Below are 22,536 nucleotides of genomic sequence, written 5' to 3'. Positions count from 1 at the left end.
TTGACTTCCGTGTAAGTTAGGAACCTGCATATCTTTGAGGATCTGGGCCACAGGACCTGAGTGTCTCCTTACTTGCACTGATATAAACCCAATGACTTCAATGGGGTTACTCCTGAGTTACACCAGAGTAAGCAAGAAAATCAGATCTATTACATAGTACCAGCCCAGCTTGGGACATAGAGGGCACTTGCAGCATTGGCATTGTGTTTAGCTAGGGGCCAGGGACTGGGTGAGTCAGAGTCCTGGAGTGGGCAGCCCTGCACTGGATGGGAAAGAGTAAAGAAAACATATTTTATCACCACCCCCAGACCTGCAGAGATTATCAGGGAAAAGTAATACAGCCACAAAACTCTCCATCTTAGGGAGCCGAGAAATGCCACATTCCCACAGAGTAGCAGACGAAGGTGGAGCCTCAAAGTAGTTGCATTGGCACTGGGTTAGGAATTCAGATACACCACTGACTCTGTGTTGGGCAAACTCTGCCCAATGACAGAACAATCAAGGAGGGAGTGATTTAGCCCATAAAGTTCAGCTTATTTGACATGCTTATTAATATCGCTGCTATTTCACAGGCTAGTCCTGGCAGAACCCCTACCTGAATACTCTGTTCCTGGGGAGTAGTTACTTGTCATTCTATGCCTTCTTCCTCAGACTCCAGTTGCATCCAAACTTTGACTTAAAATGAAAACTACAGTTAGAACAGAACCGAACTCTACCCACTTTCCCACTGCGTTCCCTGCAGTCCACCCTCCATTAACTCCTGCATATTTCTTAAGCCAAAGTCAGGAGTCTTGTCCTTCCATCAGGATCCCAACGCTAGCTATTCTGTTAAGCAATCACGTATTTATCAAAAGTTCATCTTCAAACCATGTCCCCAGTGCATCATTCAGGTAGTTCACAAGGGAAGTTGAAATTGCCCATAATGAATTGTCCCTGCAGACTTGAAGTGTCTTCAATCTCCTGTAATATCCTCTACAGTTATGCTAATATTCCTTTTAACTGAGATTTTTAACCAAAGAGATTCTGCCCCATGCTCAGCTCCTAAATGTTAAAAAAACAGTTTTCTGCATTCCCCAACTTTTGAGGAAGTTTGGATCTGAACTTTGTAGCTCTAAAGCAACACCTCCTCTGAATCCCTGTGCAAGACAACCTCTCCTTCCTACATATATCATAAGCAGGGATTGTCATACAAGTGGTAATATAGATCAGTATTAGTATCCGATTGTTCATAGAGGGAAAGTGATTATATATTTGTGTGATTATTCTTAGTATGTCCTTTAGCCACTGTCCAAATTACAGCAAAAGCATCCACATCGAATAAAATGGAGGCCACAGCTTTCAAATATCAGAAGTCTGTAGAGAAAAGACTGAGGAGGCTATTCTCTTGTGCCAGACAATGAAGCCAACCTGTCCCTTTCAAATTAGAACAGACGCAAGGAATTTTGACGAGGGATTCCATGAGGCCTAATGTTGCACCGATAATTAATAGAGTAGCAATTTACCTCTGGATTCTTGCGTTCAAATTTCTCTTAAGCTTATTTAAAGATTAAAAATGAGTTTGCTGGTCTCATCATCAAGCCCTGTTCTGCTCTGAGTTACCTCATTGATGTTGACGAGAATTGTACACATGGCCTTATGAAATGGAAATAGAAAATGGAATTTCAAATCAGGCCAGGAATAAATCAGAGAAATGGAACTTTGCCCAGATGCCAGTATTTGGACATATATTATACATGCCCTTTTTGATAAATGGCATGCAGCCAAAGTACTTCTCCTGACACTGTACCAGGAACATTCAAAAAATATATGTGAACAAGTTGTATACAGGAGAATAAAATGTGATGAAATTAGATAGTGTGTGACTAAAGTATTTATCATGCCAAAATCAAACTTGATTTGTCAGCTATGAATTAAATTATAATTAATTAAATTCAAAATTTTTCATTATATACCTCAATATCAATTATTTTAGGGCTGTCAAACAATTAAAAATAATTGCAAATAATAGTGAGATTAAAAATAGATGTAATTAATCACTCTGTTAAACAATAATAGAATACCAATTTAAAAATTTTGGGATGTTCTACATTTTCAAATATATTGATTTCAGTTACAACACAAAATACGAAGTGTATAGTGCTCACTTTCTATTTTTTTTATTACAAATATTTACACTGTAGAAAAGATTTTTAAAAAGACCTACAAGTTGAAGCAAGAAGGGGCATACGAATGTTTAGCACATCTGGCACATAAATTGCTTGCAATGCCAGCTACAACAGTGCCATGCTAATGCCTGTTCTCACTTTCAGGAGACATTGTAAGTAAGAAAAGGGCAGCATTATCTCCCCTAAATGTAAACAAACTTGTTTATCTCAGCAATTAGCTGAACGAGAAGTAGGAGTAAGTCGACTCATAGAATCTAAAGCTTTACATTGTGGGGTTTTTTTTTTGAGTGCAGTTATTTAAAAAAATACAAATTCTGCATTTGTAAGGTGCACTTTCATGATAAAGAAATTGCACTGCAGTACTTCTATGAGGTGAATTGAAAAATACTATTTTGTTTCTTTACTGTGTAAATATTTATAATAACAGTAACATAAAGTGAGCACTGTACACTTTGTATGGTAACTAAAATAAATATTTTTGAAGATGTAGAAAAACATTCCAAAATACTGATAATAAATTTCAGTTGGTATTCTATAATTGCAGTTTTAATGTATTATTAAACAATAAATCACAAACATTTTAATCTAGTTAATTTGATTTGCGTTAATCGCTTGAGTTAACTGATTAATTGACCGCCCTAATTTTTTTTTAATTCTACACCTTCATGTTCCTTCCCAATCCTGTTCTAATAACAAATTTATTTTAATTTTGTATTAATGCTGCTGCTTTTTCCTGGAGATAAAGACAAAAGGCAAGGAATTGGTTTGCTAGAGTTATGTAGTCAGATTCATAACTGAAAACATTCCTATTCAAAAAATTTGTCTGCCAAGTAATTCCATCAGAATGAGTAGGTGCTGGTGAATTAAGGTGTGATGATATATACATAAAATCATGTTTTTTTCAAATAGCCACAGTCATACCATGTCCGTCTGGGTGCTCCTTGCCTGCTCTCTGTCACAACTCCAGTTCTTCTGCTTGTTCTTACATCACAACTCCATCCCCAGTTACCCAGTAGGAGTAGAACATGGGAAAGGTTAATTTAAATAACTTTTGTAAAGCACTTGAATTGTGGAAAAATCTAGACAGTGGTCTCTAATGAAGTTGACATTTGTGAACAATATTGCCTACTGTGTGTAAATATTGTTTTTAAATGGTGATCATTGTGTATGTCCTTCACTTTCTCTTAAATAGTCCCAAAATCTCTTTATCGTTCAGAATTTTCCTATCCTATAGATAACATTACAGAAGGTGAATTGCCTTGATAGTTTTCTGATCAGATGCAGCCTTTCCACAATCATTTTTAAACTTCGAACCTGCAATGTGCTGTGCCCCTGCCAACAATTCTGACTGTAGGCTTAGTGCAATCACTGTGTACAACTGTCTTTTTATCTTTCCTCTGGGTCTTCAGGGAGGACGGATGGCCCAGTGGTTTGGGTACTGGCTTAGGGGATGGTAGGACTAACGTTCAGTTCCATGCTCTGCTGTGGGTTTCATATGTAACCTTGAGCAAACTGACTAGCTTTATTTCCCCTTCTGTAGAAAGGCTATAATAATGCTTCCCATGGGGTCCAGGAGAGGAGATGGGCGCACAGTCAGGATAAAAAAACTTCCCATTGAAATGTCATGAAAATGATATCCCTATGACTTTGTGAGTCATGAGACACGCATGTCAATTCTGCCCATAATCTTTCTCATGCACAAATCAAGGATGGGTTGAGGGCACTTTTAAAACTTTATCCACAACTGCCTTCAATGTTTACATTAGATGGAATTTCCACTGAAGTTCCTAATGACCTAGATCTCACCATGAATTGTCTTGGTTTCATGTGTCACTTTGTCTTTATCCTGTTTTATATTTATCAGAGTTGTCCATGTCTTTGTTAGTAACCAGATGAAAGCCCTGATCTTGCAAACACTTGCGCATGAGTGACTGTGTGTGTGACCAGTCAATGGTTCTATTTGCGTATGAGAGATGACTCATGTGCATAACTTTGGAGAATACAGGGCCCCAGTATACATCTCTTCCGGCTGGCAGTAATTATGGGGCTATGCTCTGAAACAATAGATTGGGGCTGTAGCTAGTTATGAACGTAAGGAGTCTTCAGAATGTGTGCATAGTGTTTTGTGTGTCTGGAATCTATACAATGGGGCACTGGAAAAACAAAATACCTTTTCCCCTGATATGTGTGTGTGTGTGTGTGTATATAAAATATGAGATACAAAGACAAAGTAAGGAGACCTCCTGATTTTCACAAAATTGAGCATACCAGGAAAAGTCATCAGTGATTCTTCTGAGCAGCCGCCCACGTAAGATTTCAAAGACCTAAATCAATCTTTTGCAAAGACTGTTTAAAAATGATCAGGTGCAAAAGCATCTATAATAATTTATTGATGATAATATCCCATTTGATGTTTAATAAATTCTCACTAACGATTCTGTTCCTTGCCAGAATAACAGCAGATTCCTCCCTGGTACACTAGCAATTTAAGTGCAGCTACACCAAGGTTGTGTCTGGCCCAAAATATCTATAGCATATATCAGTGGATTATATACAAACTCCTAACAAATATCACTTCACTGTTTGCATTTTTGAAGTCCTTAAAGAATATCTCCAATTACTGCATTGTCCTTTTTCTCAAATAAACCTCCGTTGATCAATGCATCCTAGGGACCTTTTAGTGCCCATCAGCAGGATTCATATGGATAGTTAGGGTGCGGCATGTTGGAGTGCTATAGATTTACAGTGAGTGTTCAGGTAGACACGTCCCTCGGCTCACACATAGATTTACAACAGTAATGCTGAGACCTAACCATGCCAACCTTGCATGTGCTCTATGTACCTTGAGTAGTCTGACCGTCCTTATTTACAGAAGTAGTCTGCTCTTCATAAAGCTACATATTTTTAATACTGAAAAAGGTGTGTGTATTTCACAATAATTCAAAATGTCTTGTTAAAGCATCATGAGATATCTCAGGGGATTAGTTATGAGAAGGAGCCTTTCATCTTTCGATCACTGATCTGACTCTGATCCAGGTGGTAATGATCTCTGGTCTGAAACAGTAGTTATGACTCCAGTGCAACCTCTAAGCATAGGAGCTCAGTGTAATCACAGATCTAGTAGCCCTACCTCCAAGACAGCCCATGCAGAGCTAACTTAGAGACAAGTTCTTCCATGAGAGAAGATGTGAATTCCCTCCGTACACCTGCTCCACACCTGCCTACCCATGTGCAGGAGAACAATGCAGCATTAAAAATAATGGAAGCCTTCAGCATCTTTCATTGTCCCGGCTTAGTTTCTCTCCCTCCTACCCTCATGTTAGTGTTTTGATTTTGTTTTTTCTTGTGTTTACAGTGGTTTAAACTTCATTGATCTGATGGTGCGGCAGGGGAATATCGATAATCCTCCCAAGACACCACTTGTTCCTGGATTTGAGTGTTCTGGGATTGTAGAAGCTCTGGGGGACAATGTGGCAGGATTTGAGGTAATATTTCCTTTATCTTGCAGTATGATCAAGGGCACAGCATTTGACTGGGAGTGAAGAAGAAAGGATTTAAGGCCAGATTCTGCCACCCCTGCTCACTTTGAGTAGCATCTGAAACCTTCTCTACCCAGTGAGTCAGTGGTCAGCAAGCCAGGGTGAGATTCTACAGCGCACTAGTTTGCTTCACACTGATTGGCTCTGTGGACCCTCCTACAATGCACTGAAAGTTCTGCAGTGGGCTTTGCCATATTCCTGTTTGAAACATTAAAAGTAGCGTGAAACGGGACTCTGTCAAAGCCCCCCAGGGAACTTTTAGTGCACTGGAGCAGGGGCCACATGGCCAGTTAGTGTGCAGCAAGACAGGGTACTGTAGATTTATACCCTGGCTACCCGTACACTAACTCACCACATAGACAAGCCCTTACTCTGCAAGTAGCCCCATTGAAAATGCAGGGTAAGAAGCTATCCAACTAACTAGGGAGTGAAGGGACAGAACTGGGCCATTAACTAGCAGCAGACACTTCCTACAGCAACAATTTTCTTGTCTAGTAAGCTAAGATAAAACCACACTTATCTGAACCTTGATTAGTGAAGAACTGTATTTAATCAAAATGACATCAGTTTCCCCTGAGGGGAATTTAAATTCATGAAAAAAGTTCCCCAGCTTATCCAAAACCTTATGTATACATTCTATTCAACAATGTCTTACTGTAATCTTCCTTAATGGGGAAAAATTCTATTACTACTTTCTTTTTAGTGCATCAAGAGTCTTTTTTTTTTTAACTTGTCATCGGTCTATCCCATTTCTAGAAATTCCTTTTTAAAAGATTTTAGACTGCTATATTGTGTTTAAAGACCTGCCCAGAGTGGCACTTTGGGGCAAGTATTCTTTCAACATGCAGAAGTTGAAATAAGTTTTAATGTATCAATGGTTTCCTGTACTGAAAGCTCTATTGCAAAGCAAACTGACTTCAATGTTGGCCTAGCACCTTGAAGATAAAAAACCTTATATGAGTGCTACCTGTGGTTAATTATCATTGTTGCATCCCTGAAACTTGCGTTTTAGATTCCCCCCCTGGTCCAGGCAGCCTAAGTTAGTTGTTAATATGATCACAGGCCGTCAAGATTTTTCCGATTCTGATATTGGCACCGAGTGTGACAAATGCTATAAATGAGATTGCATTTTCAAATTATCACTGAGCTGTAATTCCTATTATAAAAAACAATAAGACATGCTGCATGTCAGATTATCTCAGAGGTGAAATTCATTGATGTGCCCAGCAGCCCCATGTCGGACCTTCTGGGATATAATAGTGTTGTGGAGGCTGTGGGCAGAGCAGTCTTCACAATTTGGCCATTCCTTCATTACCTAGCCATTTAACCATCCTGCCCTGATGCCTCCTACTCTGCCAATGATGGCAGCCTCCATTACTCACTCGTCTGATCCTCCCACAGATAAGTTTGTGCTTCCTTTTTTACTGCCCCTTATACCTGAAAATGCCCTGCTGGAACTAACCCATACAACCGCTACTGCCACCTCCTCCAAATTCCTCTTAAAGACTCACTTCTGCCATGATGCTTATGATCCGCTGCCAATTGGTGATGACTGGGCAGGAATCCAGCAGACACGGCTGAGATTATTTATAGTCGCTTTTTATTTATACGTTAAAAGAGTCAAAATAATTGGACTAGAAATCTGCTAATTTTAAACATAATCCGTCTGTGTAACCATATTTCCTATCACTCCTCCCTCTCCTATACATTCCCACTGTTGCTTAGTCCCAGTTGTTGGGTCTTGACTTAAATTAGATTGTAAACTCAGGGACTGTCTCTTACGCTGTATTTGTACAACGCCTAAAATAACAGAGCCCTCATTCTGCTCTGAGACTCTAAGTACTCGGGTGAGACTAATAATAATTTACTCACTCTTCATGCAGGGAGGGGGTGAATTTCACCCTAGTTGTACAGTGTTAAATGACAAATAATTAAAATAACAGGTCTCACATGATCTCGTCCTATAGCTGGCACCAGGTATTTTAAAGCACCTGTATTATGTGTAAAACATACAGCATCCCACTCTGTTTTCCATCATTGATGTTAAACACCTCTCTTAGCTGAAACCTTCTGTTTTAACTTCCCACAGTATCTTCTTGATTTATATGCAAATCCTGCTGAGCAAATGCGACGTGGAGATGTGACTCTCCTGAAGTAGGACAGCTGGGCATGTGCCAATTATTTTATCATTCTTATCTCTGCAACATGTTTTATCAATGTAATGAAATAATCCTGCCCCCCTTTTTTTTGATCCTTATCCTATTTTTTTCCTCATTTAAGTAGATATTGCATAAAGAGAGCTTTATTAGGCAGCATTATTGTTCTTCCACAAGAGCTTTGTGAACAGTGCTACATGACAGACCATGGTCCATTTGGTTTCTAATAGGGTCTCATTAGGAATGAGGCTAGAACTGTTTTTTTCCTTCAAGGAATCACAGCTTTTCAACTACCTTTTTCCTATAAACAATAATTTCATTGTCTGAAACCTGTGCTCTCAGATGTGCAGATCTGGCATTCTTAATGTGTGTGTGGGGGGGGGGGGGGGTTTAAGAGTTAGACTCTGTATAAAGCTGAGGAGAAATAATCCAGTGTATGGAACTAGTATAATGAGATTCTGCTTTGGATTGCATTTTTTGGTCTAAATTTCTCTAATCCTTTTGAAATGGAAATCATACAGCTATAGGATATGAAAGTTTGCTTGAATACCATTATGCCTGACTGATTACATTGGGTCTCCTTTAAAAGTCGTGATCAAGAGCATGATATGAACAGGGTAGATCATGCTCAGTCTGGTAGAACCATCCTCTAATTAAAACAAGCCTTTGTAATTTTTAGACATATTTTACATAATGACAGCAATGGCTGGGTTATCTAGTAGAGAGACCTGAGACCATAAAGAAAGCTGAGACACACACACATGAATACACTGATAAGGAAATGTACCATTCAGGTCAAAATCAGTATCTGAAAATTAGAGAGAGCTGATGTTTGCACCATACTTGTCACAACCTGGCATCTCTGTGTGCAAGGTCAAAAAGACCAAAGGTTAACGCCAATCTTGTACACGGCTCCGCATAAATGGACTCCATTTCCATGCAACACCAGTGAAGTCACTGGGACTCCTTGCTGTGGAGGATTAATGTGAGCAGGATTCAGCCCGTGGTCATGAGTCTGCAACTGAACTGAGCCTTTCATCTCTGGCATAGCCAAACTGGAATTTAACGGGTCTCTTCATTGCCTCAGAATATGACAAATCCAGGCTTCTATTGGCAACCCTCATTGATAGAGGTTTCTAAAAATGTTCTCTGCATTGTGCAAAATGATGGGTTTTATTCAGCAGTTGAAGGGCCTGTTCCTACTTCCCACTGAAATCAATAGCTAGATTCCTATTGATTTCACAGGAAACTGGATCGGGCCCCTACTGTTTAAGAAGCTCTTAATTCCATTGGCGGTGCTCAGTTGCAAAGATCTGAAGTGACATGCTGGTTAAACACTATAAAATATAGTAAAAGCATCCCCAGTAACTGGCAGGAGGGACCTCCATGCCCTACCCCTTCAGTTCTGTAACGATTTTTTTTTGTAATAGAGTATATACTATAAAGTGCTAAAATCTTGTGCCAACTAATCTTATGCAGAAACTGTGTGTTTAAAAAGTAGGCATCTTTTTAACAGTGCAAGGGAAACAGCAGAACTGTTGTTAATATGAAGGACCCTTTCAAAAGGAGGAGGAATTTCAGTGAAATTGGAATTACAGTTGTGTTCACTGACTTCATCCAACAAGATATAAACCTTTCAGAACTGTCACCAGCACTTTAAATTTTAACTAACCTACAGTATCCTAAGGCCAAAGAGATGAAAACATCTTGAGAGGCCAAAATACTTTTGCACTGTAAACAGGTATTCTCAGGCAGCTGTCTCAGCATACCAGCTGCCTAATCATTGTCAAGTTTTCTTTTGTAAGCATGACAGCAAAGGAGAATTAAATGCATAGAGGCAAAACTTTGCTCACATGAGTCATCCCGTTGGACCAATTTCTGCTCTCACTTACCCCGGTGTAGTCTTCTTGAAGTTTTCCTACACCCATGAAAGTGAGGAGAATTTGCCTTACATTTTCAGACATTCATACTATTATTCTTGACTGTCTATGGGGAATTGCTGTCTGAATTCTCAGAATCTGAAACTGCAATGAAGGCCGCTAGATAAATGTATGAAATTGATGTGCCTGCACTTCAGCCCAATCCTCAAGAGGCACTTAATGTGGCTAATATAATCTCACTCCATCTTCAAATGTATCTTATCTCCATTTTGTATTTGATAGAAGACATTTTTCTCTAGTGTGCATATATATATTTTTCTATGGTAATTGGGTCTTCAGTTGCAGGAAAAAAGAAGATTGCATTGTTCCTTTAATTCCTGCAGACAGGAGCTGATTGATTTAGAAGCTGGCATAAGAACCGAAGGACAAAAGGTTGATGTTTGAAGTCCTATTTTAAAGTTATAGGGTCAAATTCTGTTCTGTCATACAGGTGTAAACCCATGGTAGCTTCAGGGGAGTCACTCTGGAAATACAATGATATAGTTCAGAGCAGAATGTAGCCTCAGTAGTTAAAATCCTTGTAACATATTGATTATCTCCAGCAGGCAAAGGCAGTTTAAATATCTGCTTAGAATAATATAACTACAAAGTAAACAGGTATTGCTTGCATAAAGTAAAAGGCTAAATCACTGGTTCTCAAACTTCCATATTGTGGTTAATTTTTTAAAATAGAAAAAATTCCGATGTCATCACCTCTCCTGCAGCAAACGTATTGCCCAGAAAAGTAGCTTGTGAAAAATTCTTAAGATTAGGAAGGCCAAGTGAAAATAAACTCCCTTTTAGATGGGGTTGCTTAGCCATGTCCATTCACTTTGTGTTGGTGCTGTCCTAGCCCTACTACCACATGCAGGACTTGCTTTCATTAGTAGCAAAGCTGCCCTCACAGCTTGGACATCCAACTACTCAAATCTTTTGATGTCACTTTGTAGTTTGGTCCTCCTGTGTTAGCTACCATTCCAGTGTTAATATTGCCTGAACATTTAATCCCGATTAAATGTTCATCAAAGAAACAAACCAGCAAAGAAAGACCTGAAGCTGAGTTGTGGTTTTGTTTTTAAGTAAAAGTTTAATTGGTCCAAAAAGCCCCTGGAAATCCTAAAGAGCCCAAGGCTGGGCTGCAACAAGTACTGGTGCTTCATAATCATTGTGGCAGAAGCAATTTTGTGGACAACCTGTCATCCATGAAGGTTGTTGGGAGAACCTCTAGGAATGTCACTTATATTCTAATACAGTTATTCATGTATTCAATGTTTATAGCATTTTATAAGCATTTCAGATGTGCATGCTTACTATCCTAATAATCCCAATGTCATTCTTTCTGTTACTGCAGATTGGAGACAGAGTAATGGCTTTCGTAAACTACAACGCATGGGCTGAAGTAGTATGTACCCCAGTAGAATTTGTCTACAAGATTCCTGATGACATGAGTTTTTCTGAAGCTGCTGCCTTTCCTATGAACTTTGTAACTGCCTACATGATGCTCTTTGAAGTGGCCAACCTAAGAGAAGGCATGTCTGTGCTGGTTCACTCTGCAGGAGGTGGGGTGGTAAGTTAGTGCATTTAACTCTTCTTGTCATGTGAATAACTGAAATGATCTGAAATATGTTAACACTCAAGAGGGGTCTGAGTCTTGAAGTTTGGATTCAGATCTAAACTTTACCATGTGTTGTGAGGGTTTTTATCTGTTTCCCATCTCTACCTAATATTAAATGTATCCAAGGATTGATTAGATAGGAGCTTTAGGCCAAATAAGAAGCTATCCCAATAAACAAACAAAAAATGAAGTAGGAAGGCAGAGTTCAATGAGCAGATATTAAGGGATAGAAATGTAGCCTGCGAATCTGTGTGTAGGGAGTAGGTGATATGCACAGAATGTTCTCTCCACTTCTGCGCACAACCTGGAAAGGGGGTACTGCTTCTTCCACAGCAAAGAAAAACATTGCAGGACTTTCTAAGGCCAGGCCTGAAGTCAATAATATACAAAAGACAAGCAGAGTTAGAGTGAGCTACACATTGCCTGAGCAAAGCACCAGCTGTATGGCTTCAGGGGAACACAACACTAGCCAACCAGCAAACAAGGAGTCGGCAGGTCTGTATTACAAATCATGTAGGCTCTGATTCAGGAAAGCATTTAACCAAGTGCTTAAATTTAAGATACAAAAATTCTACTGTCTATCTTTAAACTAAGGGGCCTTTCACTATATAGTTTATCCACTCAGGAACTGCAGTAGATCTCTGCCTTCTCAACTGAAGTTCTGTCCTTTATTCTTCAAAATTGTCTTCTTCAGGGCCGCCCACGGGGGGGGGGGAGGAGGTGCGGCAAAAGGAGGAATTTGCCCCGGGCCCTGCACGGGCCCCCATGAGAGTTTTTCGGGGCCCCTGGAGCGGGGTCCTTCACTTGCTCTGGGGGCCCTGGAAAACTCTCACAGGACCCGGGCTCCCGGAGCTTCTTCCGCTCCCGGTCTTCGCCCGCGGGGGGTCCTTCCGCTCCGGGGCGGAAGGACCTCCCACCGCCAAATTATCACCGAAGCGGGACCCACTGCCGAAGACCCCAGACCCCCAGAATCCTCTGGGCAGCCCTGGTCGTCTTTATTTATTCCAAATTAATATTCCATAGTCGTCTACCACCTGGCAGCCCTCAAACACCTTATCTTTGATTTTATGCCCTCACCGCTTCTTCCAGAGTCTTCTAAAAGATAGGCTGTAATTAAAGGAATAAATTCATCAGCTCTTTACACAAAATATTTGTAGCCAAAGCTAATCCTACTTGCAGTGAACAACCCTCTTGGAATACTCCAGTAAATGACTGGAATTTATAATCTTATTACAGTTGAGTGCTGTACGGACTAGGGAATTATGGCCTACTTTGTTTAATATTAATCTTTAGTGTGGAATTTGAAACTGTTAAAATAACATGGGGCTGCATATTAAGGAAAACCGTGCACTTTGCTGTCACTGTAATAACTCATGACTGAGGTTTTCATTTAAGGCACTAGATTGTACGGGGTGGGAGGAGGCCCAGAGCTTCCTACTGGGGCTCAGCAAAAAGCTTGAAAGAAATTTCCATGTAGACATTTCTGTATAAATTAATAAGCAAATTTGCATAGAATCCCAAAGTGTGGTCCCTTGGAAACAACAAATCCATTATCTCCTCCTACACCCATTAGTTACCCAATGCAGATGTATCAATCTTTCCTGCTACATTCCACTGTGGAGGTTAGTGGGGGGTTTCCACCTCACTAACTGAAGCCGAGTCTTACAGTGAATGTGCTGACAGACCCAGATTCTAGTGGGCCCAATTCTAATACTCCATCTATTTAAACCACTGAAAATGTAACAGTATCCATTGACCAAATGATTCCCAGGAAGTTCCTCATTTAATAATACAGGAAAACCAGCATTCAAATCACTTTAAGAAAAGAGATTTTCTGTGCTCTTGTATTAATGGATGCAAAGCCCATTAACGTTGACAGCAAATGAAAAGATTGGCCAGTTGGTTTCTAAATGTCATCAAAATTCCTGAATAATTTAACAAGACAATAGACCTCCTGTGGTACAAGAACTTTGCAATTGTTCCTTTCTCAGCAATACTAGTTCATTATTCTAGTTACTTCAGGCATTTTATATAAGAAAACTTGTTGATTGTTAAGTTCTTGCCTGTTCATTTTTGGATTTCCCTCTGGGACAAATCCTGCAGCCTTTTCATAGGCAGGAGCCAGAGAAAACTCCCACTGACTTCTGTGCATATATTGCCTGTTTGTTTTTGGTGGTGGTTTTTAAAGAAATCCTTATGATATTTAGTATAGCAGCTGTCCGTCTTCTAATATCTGTTTGGGGATATGCTCACTGTGATTGAGTATACTGTCTCTTTAAAGTCAGAGGGGGGAGCTTAGGGGCCAGGTAACCCCCATTCCAGGAGTTCTGGGCCAGAGAGGCAGATACTGGGAGACAAAATGTGGTCACAGGGTAAAAATTGGTTTCTTGAAAAATCTAAGGTTACTAATCTTTCTAGAGCCGGGAACCAGGAGCTTTGTAGCATAGAACAGGGCAACTCAATTTGGCCAGATAAATATAAAAATGATTCCATGTTAACAAATCTTATTTGACTCCGTTATAGAGAGTTGGGAAATCCTTTAAAATTGATACATTATGGTCTCAACCGGGCCTTTCAGAACGTTTGGTCATTTTTCAGGGTAAACTCGTCCTATAACTGTTTTATTAAATCATTTCCCTTGCTGTATTACATTGATTAGTATGGTTAGATCTCAAAATACAGCATTTCATCCTCCATGTGACCATGGTGAGCTCTTCGGTATTACATAGGAAGTGCTGTCAGTAAAGCAGAGGATTGTTCCTGCAGACTTGGTTAAAGCAAGAGCCACTCCCATGAAAATCTCTGAGTTACTTACAAATGCTGGTGTAATTCGTACGTTCCTCTGGTGGATGTGACTGGACTTCAAGCCAAGATTTATAGGGCCTGAGACAAAATGTAAAAGAGCCCCATCTCTTCCAGTTTACAGCCCATTCTCTCTCCTCTCTCTGTTGTTTTCCCCTTGCTCTTCACACTCTCTCAGTTGATTCTGTTCTCTAGGGAGGCTAAGGGAACTTCTCCGCCCTTCCTCAGAGCTCAGGGAAGAGGGAGCAGCAGGCATCTTCTGCTGTGGTTGCCAGCTGGTGGATGGGGCTCCTCCTCCTCCTCCTATTGGGCGTGATCCTGCTCCCACTGAAGTCAGTAACAAAACTTTCATTGACTACAATGGAGCAGGGTCAAGCCTACTGGCAGGTGGGTTGTGTTTTCCCCCATCTCTGCTCCTGGCGTATTGAGAAAATAGACCTGAAACAGCTGCTGGGCATTCATGCCTTGGTCCCAGCCCTTCTCTTTGCTTTCCCCTGGGCACAGGACCCTCCCCTGCCACCCTGAAACTTACCTGCAGAGGAACAGGGGGAAGAGACTCATGGAACAGAATGAGCCTGGAAGAGGAATCTGGTAACAACTTGCATGATGCTACAAGACACAGCTTTAAAAAAAAACCCATATATTTCACCAGGGCCCCTTGCTAAACCCAGGGATTAGGACAATGTTAGTGGTGAAAGAGTGTAGTTGGCCATAATTTGACGTTCAGTAAACATACAAAACTAGTGGAACTGGCACGCAAAGAGGCTTTGGCAGGGGAGAGGAGAAAGAGAAGGAAGCAGGGCCCTGGTTTACCCTATAGTCTTATTTTTCTGGGTTTTTATCCTCCCCTTCCATCTTCTATACATGCGTTGTCCATGTTTTTGCACACCTGCTGAAAGCCAGAAGGGTGTAAATTGCACCACCTCATCACTTAACCTCCAGATACTGTTAGGAGTTAATATTTAGTAACTTTCTTGCACTAGTATTTCAGTTTCACATGAGCTAAAATTAAACTTACGCTCATGCAGAGACATTGATTGCAACCCTATAGCTGTGATGTGACCTTCACTTTCAGGTTCAACATCAGAGGAAGTGCAAGCAGCATGAGTAGGTTCTGGATGCGATCTCATACATTTGAACTTGGAGGATAAAACTGATAGGACAGCTCTTTTAGGTCATAACAGCGCTGTTTACTGTTTGTCAGGTGCTCTTTATCTGAATTTGCAGACACTGCAGCACACGTTTTCCAAGCGAACCAATCTACGTGAGCGATGATGGCATTTTTTGGTTTAGCTATTGAAAACTGCTCCTCCATAACCTTAGTACAAATCTGCAAGGTTTCTTTTTTTTGGGGGGGGGAGGGGGGAAGTGAGAAGTGAGAAGCTGAATGAGGAGTATATGGTGGCAAATGTAAGCAGTGGCATATTCTTAGCAACAGAAATTGTGCAAAATATTCATGAAGAAATGGCAAGCCTCAATTCAAGTGTGAGGAAACGTGTCACCAGCCCAGGAAAGAACCAGTGCCATGCAGACGTCTGTCTGAGGCCCTTGCCTCAGTGCACAGTTTATTCAAACACATGAACTCAAGAAGTAACACAAAAAACAAAAAAGCAATTCCCCTGACCGTAGCAGGCTGCAGTCCCCAGAAGCCAAAGAAAAAGCCCTTTTCAGCTATGTCTCCCCAGAGGACAAGTCCCTTCCTTAAATCCCCTGCCAGGTCATTTGAAAGGCAGGCAGCCCTTACTGTTATTTATTTGTATCCTGTCACATAGGGACTTGCATTTTTGTTCTGATCCTCAGCTGGAGTAAAATGGTACAGTTCCCTTGATGTTAATAGAGCGGTGCTGATTTACATGCTTTGTTTCAAAGTGAACACAACTGTCCAATTTTGCAGGGAGGGGGAAACATTTTGCAAATTTCTGCTTAAAAATAGGCTTGCTTTTGGGTAAAAAGAGGCCATTATCACTCTCTTATCCCTGTTTTGATCAAAAAAACCTTTCTTCTGGTGTAACTAAATCAGACTTGTATCCCAAATCTGTTCAAGTGTTTGAATTTCTCCTATTCCATTTCACTACTCAGCAATGTTTGCCTTTTCTACTGGCTTCCAATTTCTCCATTTTAATTGGAAAATGACACCTTCAGGAAGTGGGTTATTGTGTAGGTTGATGTCTCCTTGCACCTCAGATATCTCATTCTAGATGCTGAGAGGCTATTACACAATCCTTGCCCACAGTCCTCCTATTCAGTATGTTTAACACATGTATCCCCTAACATATCCTGAATATAGGCATTGCATCATGTCCACTTTTAAATATGAATATACCAGCGGAAAAAATCTAATAATGAATAATAGGTTCTATCCACATTCAGTCCCGAACATGAATCTAATGCAAGGTTGAATCTGAATGATTAAAAAAAAAATTAAAAGAATTGAGCAGTGTCTCTAGACTTGACAAAAATGAGACTAATAGAAGGATATTTTGGTTTTTTGATGCTGCTTATTCTGAGATATTAGCTGTACTGTTCATTACCTTTTTTAGGTGGTTTATTGACTCAGGTTTTAAAGCTGGACTCAATTTATATCTTATCAAATAAACAAATTTCATATACAGAAACCTTGCTAAAGGTTTTTCCGGTCAGAGTCACAGCTAGGGCAAGTTAGCAAGTCAGTATAGCTATGCCAGTTCATATAAGCTGCAGATCTGGCCCGTTTTGATCAAAAGGGAGTTTGTGAAGATAAAAATCTTTTGTTTAAAAAAAAAGAAAACTTTTCTGTGGTCCTGGTAACACCTTAGATTGTTAAAATAAACACTTAAAAATATAATTTACTTTTCATTATGTATGCTTTTTCTCTAAATTGAATGAAATTCATAAACAATGGAACTAGACTGTCAATTTCAATTTTATGTTTCTTAAATTTCACTTTTTTGGTTCTCCTGTATGACTAGCAAAACACTGCAGGTTTCCAACTCTGGAGGTGAGTAGCTGAACTTTTTAAAAAAACAACAAAAAAAACAGGCCTTTTAACAGGACCTTAAAACATTCACACACAATATTTCTATTTATATGAGATTTTGTAGTGACCCAACATATTGGTTCTATAAATTGATGTTCATGTAAATAAAATCCATCAAACAGCCTTTGAAACTTGCTTGTATGCCAAGCACAATATTATGAGATTCCTTATATTTCCATAGAAGCACTTTAATCTGAGTCATTTATTTCTCTGAAAACTCTTACTGTGATGTTGTGCATGATAAGTTGTATACAAATTACAGGTTTTGGAAATAAGATTAATTCTGTTTCAAGAAAATACGTCATCATAACATTGATTATTTCAGTGAAACAGCTGATCACTGTATCCAAAGGCTGCTAAGTCCTATTAAAGGTAAAATTAGTTGTCAAATGAAGTTTGGATTTTCATGTTTTGTTTTTCTCAGTTTCAGAAAGCATGAACCTGTTCTGTGGTTATGCGTGGGGATTTATTTCCAAATATTAACAATTCTAGGGGGGGGAAGAGTGGTTGGTGGGTTTGGTCTTTTGTGCTGGCTTGGTGTGTGTGTGTGTGTGTTTTTTGGGGGGGGGTTGCGGGGGGGTATTGTAGTCATGCATGCTTAATCACATAAGTGCTAGGCTGGTTTAGCAGAGCATAAGTCATTACTTCTGGTACAATCCTGCCTGCTTCCCCACCCCTACAACATCCAGGATACAGGCAAAAGGCTAACTGGCAGTGGAGCTGCTGATATGGTTCTGCTGTGAAAGGAGCAGGTAGGACACTGGAAGCCCTCTCAGGTCTGCATCCATTACAAAGATGTTCTCTCCAGTGGAACTACCCTAGCAAGCAGGAGATATGGGCTGTGGTTGGCATATCCTCAACTGGGTGACTCCTCTGGCCAAATTGTGCTCCTTGTAGAGAATGTGTAGCAGTTAGTCACCAGGGTTAATTGCCAAGTAACTCCACTGCTGCTCTCGTGCAGGAGAGGGGAAGACTCTATTCTCTCCAGACTCTGCAGAAGTCCTCCATGCACATCCCATTTACTCAAGTTCTGTAAGGGGCCTAGGACTGGACCCTCTGGTATTTGTAATTAAAATGTGTAACCTCATAAACATGAACTCTTAATGTGAATGTAACTAAATGAGTTAAGGGATTAAAAAGGAGATTTAAGAGAGATTTGCATAGCCACAGCACTGTTTTGGCATACAACCAGATTCTACATATCTTTAGTTAAGTATTTGAGTCCACAGTTACTTGGCTTCGTTGGAAAAGGCATGTACGGTCTCATATCAGGATCTGGCCCTATATCTTGGTATGTGAGGTTGCAGAGGTACGTGTGAATTATTTCTTCAAAAGAAGAGAAAAGGGATATTAAATTAAGATCAATTGTCCTGAGAATGGAGGAGTAGGGGGATAAGAGAAACATACATAAGAGTCCTTCTTAGGATTGCCTCCAGACTCTTCAGCATTCTTTTTTCAGCCCACTATAAAGGTAAGGGTCATCTTTCTCCAGTTTGGGCTTGGAACACCCACAAATGTCAGAGGGATGTTTGTAGGCTGGGGTTTTGGTCAGGCTTGTATCTGCAATGGGTGCACCACCCAATCTTCAGCAGGTTTGGCACGCATCATTTCTTCTTGTGCATTTTCCTAATGGCCTGGCACTCTCTTGGAAATGTGAAAGTCTGGGAATTTTTACATCCTGTATGTGCCCAGTATAACGTGGTTTTCTACTATAATAGTTTGGCCTTTTTAGTATTCAGTGTTTTTGATTCAGGGAACATTTATTCTCCCTTTTCCTCCCAAGTTAGAGGGACTGTATGCAGAAAACTAATTATATTATAGAACAATGAGAAGGTCGGAGTTTTATTTCACTAGCGTCCTTCACAAAATATCCATTTATCATCATGTTCATACTGGTCCGGTCTGGTTAGAAAGCATCAAAATGGAAACTGGCACCAAATGAAATCAGTCCCATAGCAGAAGTGTGGCCACAAAGAGAAAAGTACAAAAGCCAGATCTTGTTTCCATTATAAGCTCATGGTGTAATTTTCTTGCAGGGGAGAGGTTAAAATTGGATTCAAAACAATATAGACAATTGAAGGTGGAAGTGAGTGTGAGACTAGTAAAAGAACTCCCTATGGTTTCTGAGGGATGAGGAATTCCCTCTCAAGCAAAAATGGCAGATAACAGCGAGAAAAGATGGCCGGTGCTTTGAAACACTGGACTGGGATTCAGCAGACTTGGGTTCTGTTCCTGGCTGCACCACAGTTTTTCTGTGTTGTGTTCAGGCACGTCATTTAATCACTCTCTGTTTCGGTTTCATCCTCCATTTCTCCTGTCCTTTGCTTCAGTATCGTTGTATCAAGCAGGCAAGGTACTAACAAGCTTCAACAGGACTTTATTTTTTTTACAGTGGAAACCTTTTTACCAAGCTGCTGCTGCACACTGTGTAACTTTCACTTGGCCTCCTCAACTCCTCCCCGCTCCTTCCTGTTTCCTGTCCTTTCAGACTCCCAACAGCCTGTGCTCCCAGTTCTAATAATAACAAGCAACATCTAAACACCACAACTGTCTGCTTAGTTTGTGAGATCTTTGGGACCAGTGCTATCTCTTGCTGTATATTTATACAATACCTAGCACAATAGGGGCCCAGTCTTGAAGCTTCTAGGGGTTACCATAGTATTAGTAGTAATAATGTCCTTTCCCAAAAAACACCACTGGAAGGACTTCCAGTGAAAATCACATTCATCATTATGTGGGAGGATAACATCACAGGGCTATCTAGTTATCCGAGAGTAAATAAAAGCACTGATTACTGATATTTACTTATATCACCAGGAGTTCTGGTTGGAATGAACAAGAAGTGTGTTTATCCATGAATGATCTTACTAACCATGCAGGCAGTTTACAAATGCCAACCTTTGGCTAGAAATATAGCAAGGGTTTGCTAAATTCAGCCAGACATAATTATTAGAATCACAATGCCAGTTCTTGCCTCCAGGTCTCAGTGAGATTACACAGGCGCAATCAGAGGCTGAATGTGGCTTATAAATATGTCTTCTGTGCATCTGTTTTAATAAAATAACTGTAGGGATAACTCTATATTCTATTCTAAATGTAAGCAATTCAGTGTTTATGCAATATCTCCTTCCCCCGCCTCAAGAAAATACAATTTTTCCACGTTAATTCAGAGCATTTAAAGCCCACTGTGACTAGAGATGTAAAACTCAGACCATATAAGGCACAGATTCTGCAAATAGCTCCCCACAAGCAGACTCCTGCATCAGTGTAGAACTCCATTGACTTCTATGGAATTCTGCCCAGGCCCAGAAGCTTCCATCCACAAGGAGCTGGTTGCAGGATCTGGACCTTAGTTTGCAAGGGGTCCTGTGTATTTTGGGCCTAAGCCTATGAGCCCTTTGGTTTCAATGGGAGCCCCACATACAGAGGCCTTGTAAGAGTGGGTGGTTAATTTGTTTTGACTCACTCTCCACATCTTGCTTGTGAATAATAATAATTAATAAAAAGCTTAGTGAATACTACACATAGTTGTGCCTGCTTTCTTGTCACAACCATCTGATGGAAGTGAATATCCATCAGACTCTTCCCCCTCTGCTTACAGAGTGCATTCTTGACCCAGCTGATTAGAAACACTTACAAACCTCTCCCCTAGCCTGGAGAGAGATTTAATGAAATCGGGCAAAAGCTGATCTTGATATGAAAGTTTGCAGAGCTCTGCTTCTGGCCTGATTATTCTGTTTTCAATGCATCCAGCATCATAATTCCATTTCACAGGGGATTTCAGAATTCAAAATTGTGGTATTGCTCTGATTGAAAACAAAACAATTTTTTTTTCAAAATTCTGGGACACAGAAAATGGAAATGTCTCATGTAGATAACTTCAGAATAAATTCTTCCTGGTGGGAAGAAAGGGAGCCACGAGTCAGGATGCCTTGGGAGCCATAACTGAGCATGGAGCCCCAGAGCTTGAGATAGTCAGAACTTTCAGTCTCCCAGCTCCCCTTCAGCCTACCAGGTGGATTACCCCAGAGCAGGGGAACCTGGAAGCCTCGGGGTCTGTGACTCTGAAAGCCCGGGTATGTTTTGAAATCTGCCTCAGTTTCGGAGGAACTTACTCAAAAATGAGCTGTCTCCACAGAATGTTTCGGTTGTGATGAATTAGCAAACTGAAGAAAACAAATAATTTTGTCAACGTGCTCTAGTTTTCAGTTAGATCAGGAGTAACTATTGAATTAGTCTCATTTTAAGTGGGAGGAGAATCAGGATTCATTTTGTGTCTCACTTGCTCCTTGTTCCAGGCTCTACCAAAGAGCGATGTGACTTTTTCTTTATTAAATTCAGACCATCATATTGTGAAAGTCAGCAGGAAGCAGTGGCTGCAATTGTGTTTCATTGCTCAGGAGAGCTTAAGCAACATGACTCGTTCAAAATACTGCAAGATATTTCATACTTTCTGCTAGTAACTAAAAGGAATACATAAAAAAAAAAAGAAGCTTGCAAAATTACAGGGGCTCAACTCCTCTGCTGTAAAATGGCAAAATTATCTTAAAAAGGCATTTGAGTAAATGGCACAAACTAACCTCAACCGTGAAATATCTTTGAACGTCCTTCCTCATCCCTCATTTAACAGGCATCCAATCCTCAAGTAAAGTGTTGCTGATAAAACCGGTAGAGTAGGCATGTTTAAAAATGCAACGTTTGTCTCTCACACGCTTATCTCCTGTTGTAAGCATAGCAAGATGCTGTGGTTATTGCAGGTACACGAGGCCAGACAGTGTATTTTGAATGCCTCCCACTCAATTAAGGTTTAAAAATACCATTAAAATATGACTTTATTTTTCTAGCTTTTGGTGTTCATATGATACCAGGGAAGAGTTCTGATGGTTGCTGTTTATTGCAGATGCCTAAAATTGCCTTTGCATTTGACTACCGAAAGTTACTGAGAGAACACCTGACTAATTTGTGTGATCACCTTTCTAAAGACACGAGCTAATAAACTGTGATTTCCTCACTAGCGCTACATAACCGTGATATAGCAGCACCAAACTGCTCTAGTTGTTTACACTTACAATTTCATATCCTATTCTAATAATAACCATTGTTCTTTGTTTAGTTGCTATGTAAAAACCCACCCAAATGGAGGAAAATGACTGTACCAGGAAAACCATGATATGCTGCTTGTTCATAAGGGCCCAGATCTATAAGGTATTTAGGTGCCTAACTCCCACTGGTTTTAATTAAATCAGTGGAAGGTAGGAATCTAAATACCTTGTGAGAATCTGAGCCTTAGAATCCTAAGTTTCACTGACTCTCAGTGAGACTTT

The 22,536-nt window shown here is 40.2% G+C and overlaps 1 protein-coding gene across 1 annotated transcript in view; it reads left to right on the top strand.

Moving 5' to 3' along the window:
* The window catches only part of VAT1L (vesicle amine transport 1 like), an 80,104-nt gene that overhangs the window by 4,506 nt on the left and 53,062 nt on the right, over positions 1-22,536 (top strand). The window contains exons 2-3 of the mRNA XM_050922871.1: positions 5,521-5,650; positions 11,131-11,346. Of these exons, the coding sequence (XP_050778828.1) occupies positions 5,521-5,650; positions 11,131-11,346 (346 nt within the window). The remainder of the gene's footprint in view (positions 1-5,520; positions 5,651-11,130; positions 11,347-22,536) is intronic.

Source organism: Gopherus flavomarginatus, chromosome 14, assembly GCF_025201925.1.
Source record: "Gopherus flavomarginatus isolate rGopFla2 chromosome 14, rGopFla2.mat.asm, whole genome shotgun sequence".
NCBI lineage: Eukaryota > Metazoa > Chordata > Testudines > Testudinidae > Gopherus > Gopherus flavomarginatus.
The sequence above is the reverse complement of the archived record's forward strand: the minus strand, read 5'-3'. Positions and strand labels throughout refer to the sequence as shown.